Source organism: Coffea arabica, chromosome 11c (genome assembly GCF_036785885.1).
Source record: "Coffea arabica cultivar ET-39 chromosome 11c, Coffea Arabica ET-39 HiFi, whole genome shotgun sequence".
In the NCBI taxonomy this organism is placed as follows: domain Eukaryota; kingdom Viridiplantae; phylum Streptophyta; class Magnoliopsida; order Gentianales; family Rubiaceae; genus Coffea; species Coffea arabica.
Window position 1 is genome coordinate 5,401,391 of NC_092330.1, and position 5,346 is coordinate 5,406,736.

The 5,346-nt window shown below is 41.8% G+C and overlaps 1 protein-coding gene across 1 annotated transcript; it reads left to right on the top strand.

The window, feature by feature from the left end:
- The first annotated feature begins 3,529 nt into the window (after positions 1–3,529).
- On the top strand, positions 3,530–4,612 carry LOC113715859 (uncharacterized). The gene has a single exon (XM_027240159.2). The coding sequence runs from the start codon at positions 3,530–3,532 to the stop codon at positions 4,610–4,612; it is 1,083 nt and encodes a 360-aa protein (XP_027095960.2).
- The last annotated feature ends 734 nt before the right edge of the window (positions 4,613–5,346 follow it).

The window sequence follows — 5,346 nt, forward strand, 5'->3', positions numbered from 1 at the left end:
CTATTGAATACATAGCATATTAACGAAAAAAAGTTTTAGAAAAGCTTAGCAATATTAAAGTATTCTTATTTCCAATATCTGTAGCCAAATTTCTAAACATATTTCAATTATAGGTATGATTTTGTATGCATAATTTTGCTAAACTTGTACTTTTTTGCAGAATATGTAAACTCAGCCAAGGAAAGAGAAGAAAAATTGCCTCTTTCTTCTTTCTCTAGTTTGAAATTCTCCTAGCTCGTTAGTCAATTAGGATTTTTCTTGTCAATTTATGTGTTGAGATCTTGACTATAAGTTAGCACTTTTTTTAATTTAAGCAGTTTCGCATTTGAAGGTTCGGGTTAAAGGAGCGCGTGTGGATCACTATTAGAGGCCGAGCACGTATGCAGGTTCAATGCATCTCTTAAAATTTTCCCTACATTAAATCTCCATCAATTTAAGAACATTTTCGCTTATTGAGATAGTCTTAGTTATGTGAAATTAATCACGATCTACTTCAAAGAATCAAGCTCTTAGTTATAGGAAATTATTATTTTTCTGCTGCAGAGGGATCTGATGTGAATTAAGGATGAACCTGTTCGGCTTTGGAATTAAACTCCGAGCCCCAGTCCAAGAAACCATTATAGGGTTATTATTTCATATCATTTCTTTAATAATTTTATATATTTTTATAATTATTTTCAAGTTGGTTTATCCACGCTTGTTGATAAACTTTAACGACATATTATTGTTGGTTTATCCACGGTTTCTGGAGCTAGTTCGAGGGTTTTCTTGGTTCTTTTCTTTCTGTTTTTTCAATCTCATCTAGAACGTCTACTGTTTTCTTGATATCGCTTCAATGTCGTAATAAAACACCAAATGTTAAATCTAAAAATTACCAAAAACTTGAATCTTTTTTGGACGGTGGTATACTGCCAAGTACCTATGGTCGTCGGTTAGATGCCAAATCGAATCAACAGCCAACATCACTATCCACAGCCCCCCGCCTCTCCCCCTTCCCCTATTCCCCATCCAACAAGTGAACAAATTAAAAAGATTCAAATTTCGTGCTCCTGTAGGTCCATCTAGTACAGAAATGTTATCAAAAATTGATGCGCATTCTAGCCCATTCTAGTGGCTGAAAAACGCTGGTTTGATCTGTAATATTCCGCCTCACATTAAGAAGTTAAATGCCATGAAACAAATCTATGTGCTGTGTCTGAACACTCCATTCTTTGGTCTAACGATGACAAAATCCAGAAACAAATGTATAAGTTGTGTCCGAACACTCAAATTCTTATTTAGAATATCCATTTTGATCCAACGATGACAAAATTCAAATAGTTGGATTTAGTTGCTGAAACCAAGCATAAAATTCAAATAATTAAGGGCAAATTACACTTTATCCCCTGTGATTTAGTATTTTTGTACATAACCCCCTATGGTTTTAAAAGTTATACATAACCCCTCATAGTTTGGATTAAAGTGCTAAAGTAACGGAATTTGTAATCCATAACCGAGTCACCTAAAATATAAAAAATACCCCTATGTAAAGTTGAAAATTATTTATTAACCACAGGGAGGTTATGTGTATATTTTGAAAATAATAAGAGATTATATGGTAAAGTATTAAATCATAAGGGGGTTATATAGTAAAATATAAAATCATACGGGGCTAGTGCGTCATGTATATTATGTTTATATTTTTTGATCATTTCAGTCATTTTAATTTTTAAACAAGGGCAATTCCTATATTTTTAAAGATTCCATTACGAATAATCATTTTCGTTATTTTGATATTTTAATCCAAATCATGAGAAGGTTATGTATAACTTTTGAAATTATAGGAGATTTATATACAAAAAAATATAATTTAGGGGTAAAATGTAATTTGCCCAATCATTAAACTTAGTTGTTGAGACTGTGATCGTGTCTTGGACATGTGAGTACACTTCTCTAAATTGCGTTAACGAAATGCATGAAAACTCCCTCCTTAGAGATTACGGTTTTCTCACTTGCAAGGCAGTCATCGCGCCCCCAAAACACGAGCAACATCGTGCCTGAAAAGAAATAGCACGTGCTATGCTACGATGGTTAATCGAACATCACAGTCGTATGATGTACGAGCATTAATAAAATTTTGCATTTTATTTGAGACAGTAAGAAATCCCTTATTAAAATGGCAAGCGCAGCTGAACAAAAGAAAAATAAATGGGCCGACGTTTGGTTCGGCCCAATTGACTAATTAGATGGGGGGCTTCACTCCGAACTTGAAAGTACCGTGAGGCTGGGCCTTGTTTGTGGACATAACTGTTGAAATTGATTGGGCCACGACTTGGCCCAACTGCTCCACAGAGATATTGTAGCCCACTTGGGATGCAGATGGGCCTGGGTCAGATCCTGGATCTGATCCATCATCATGACGGCCCATTCCAATTTCGGAGATTGAATTACGGATCTGGCCCAAGGACGTTCCAGGCCCAATTAAGAGATGATTGGTGCTGGGTCTGACTATTGCAGACGTGGAACGACAAAGTGCAGGCTGCTTCAGTGCATAGTTGCAATGCCACATGTCCACGTCTTCTTCGGTGAAGAGATCGGAGAGTATGTGCACTCTCGGTGATCGGAACTGAACCTTGTCTGGTACTTTTGCGGTTGCGAGCTTCATGTACGCCTTTATCTTGCAGAAATTGACTCCACTCTTGATGTTGGAATCTTCGAGCTTGTACTTGGCCACCCACGGACACTTGTCATCGTTCAGTGACGAATACGAAGTGCCGTAGTAATGGAGTATGATCGGGCATGTGACCGGAAATACGTATTCGGCCTGCAACTGATCCTCCCCTTCGACTCTCGTGTCGAAGATGAGCACCCGCACCTTGCCGGTGCTGTTGATCGGAATCTGGGGAGTATACCTGATTTCGCAGTGGTCGATTAGCATGGAGAGCCTACGCACCCTTTGGATAATTGTCGAGGAGAACGCAGGGAAGGAGATCCTTATGGTCTGAGCATCTGATGATGCTCGTGCTTCCATGACATCTGATTTGTAGTATCCAACAATGGATTGATCTGTTGGTATCTCCATTGAAATGTTCACGTGTTCCTGAAGTTGATGGAGGATAGATGATGAGGAAGGAAGTGTTTGTGTTGTGTTGGTTAAACGATGTCGTTTATATAGAAGGATGTGTGTTGGAACTGTTGAGGACCTCTACCCAGATGACGTCAGCCAACCCAATAGAATGACATCACTCAACCCATTACAAAGTATCTGTTGTATTGGGTAGACTGGGTTGAGTGGGACCCTTTAATCGGACGGTCCGAGCGTCTTATAATATTACCACAATGCCATTGGGTTGAGCTGATCTCAACCGTCCAGTTTACTCTTGGGGGGTGACGTGGCCCCTCCATCCGCCGTCCACGTGTCCGCCTCGAGCGTCTTTGTAATATTATAAGACGCTCGGAAGACCCCTATATAAGCCAACCCATTCTACCCAATACTAGGGATACTTTGCATTGGGTTGGGTGACGTCATCAGGTTGGGGTGAGATTCAAGATGCCGAGAGCACCTTCTTCCTTCTTCATAAACGCAAAGAACATATTCCTGACCTATCCCAGATGTGTTCTTCCCAAACAACAAGCATTAGATGCAATTAGGAACATGCAGTTTCCTACTTCCCCCATTTACATACGGGTTGCTCAAGAAACACATGAGGATGGTTCTCCTCATCTACATTGCCTCATCCAATTTGAAGGTAAATTTCGCACTGAATCTGCTAGGTTCTTCGATATCATATCTCCCTCCTCAAATTCGATGTTCCATCCGAATGTTCAAGGTGCCAGGAATTCATCAGCAGTTAGGGATTACATATCCAAATACGGTGATTTCGTCGAATGGGGAGAGTTCCGGCCAGATGGCCGGAGCAGATTCTCATCTGACAAAGCAGATGAGGTATATGCCGCTGCGCTTGCCGGGCAAGATAAGGGAATGACCCTCAATATCATCAAGAGGGGCGATCCTCGATCGTTCATTATCCATTACGACAAGTTGTCCAGCAATCTGGATAGAATATTCCAGAAGCCACCAGAACCATACGTGGCTCATTTCCAACAGTTTGAACGCGTTCCTTCTTTCTTGACCCATTGGGCCGATGCGAATGTTACTGGGCCTGGTAACAGACCACACAGGCCCATGTCCATAATAATAGAAGGCCCAAGTCGGACTGGTAAAACATGCTGGGCAAGAAGTCTCAATTCTCAGGCCCACAATTACTACGCAGGCCATATTGATCTGGCCCATCACTCTGATGATACATGGTACAACGTCATAGATGACGTAAATCCTCAATTCCTCAAACACTGGAAAGAATTCCTGGGTGCACAACGAGATTGGTCGTCCAATTGCAAATATGCCAAACCCAGGAAAATCAAAGGGGGAATTCCAACAATTGTGTTATGCAATCCTGGTCTCAATTCTTCATATGACGTCTACTTAAGTGCACCAGACCGTCAGGATCTTCTTAACTGGACGAAGGAGAATGCCGCATTCTACTTCCTACAACAACCTCTCTTTGCACTCACAAACCAAGAGCAGGCACCAATTGTCCAAGAAGTCGAAGAATTGGACAACAACAATTGAGTTCCCGTTGGACTGCACACTCAGCATTTCTTGATCAGATGGGTCGTTCAGATGCTAACTGGGCCAATTAATTTCTAGTGGGCCTCACACCAGGCCCACGTCAATGTAATCGAAAATGTTCTCAACTTCTTCATCCAGTGGGCCGTTAACACTGGCATTGGGCCTCGCACCAGACCCAATAAATAATTTCTCAATGTATGGCACAAAATGTAATATCTCAATATGTAACCATTAATATTAGGATCAGGGCATGTCTAGTTTGTACGCATATTGTTTAAGGATGAAATCAATTGAAGCGGAGCATTTCATTTCATTCATGCGCATCTGTTACACGTGTCACTGCTGCATTGAATCCCTATGCATTACATACGTACGCATACTAGCATGCTATACGGTATTCTACGTTACATTTATACGTATCTTCCTGTGCATGTGGGCCCCACTTCGTCCCCCAATGGAGGGGGTTTCACCGGATCCGGGCTTCAGTCCATCCTCCTCAGCTGCTCCCGGTGGAGCTGCCTTCATCCGCGGCCTTGTCCGAATCCGACAGGGTTCCCCTGAGATTCTCGACCGCCCTGAACAGCAGGTCCAGTTCGCAGATGAAGCGATGGCTCCCCATGCGAAGTGCGAAGTACATGCCCAGGAGCACCATGTGCTCCATGCCGCAGTCCCTCACGACCCTGAAGAATCCCCCCATGTCCCTCATGTTGGCCATTTTATTTCGTCGGCCCATT

Bases quoted from the DNA above. Each gene is read 5' to 3' on its own strand.
- LOC113715859 (XM_027240159.2), top strand. From the start codon at position 3,530: ATGCCGAGAGCACCTTCTTCCTTCTTCATAAACGCAAAGAACATATTC.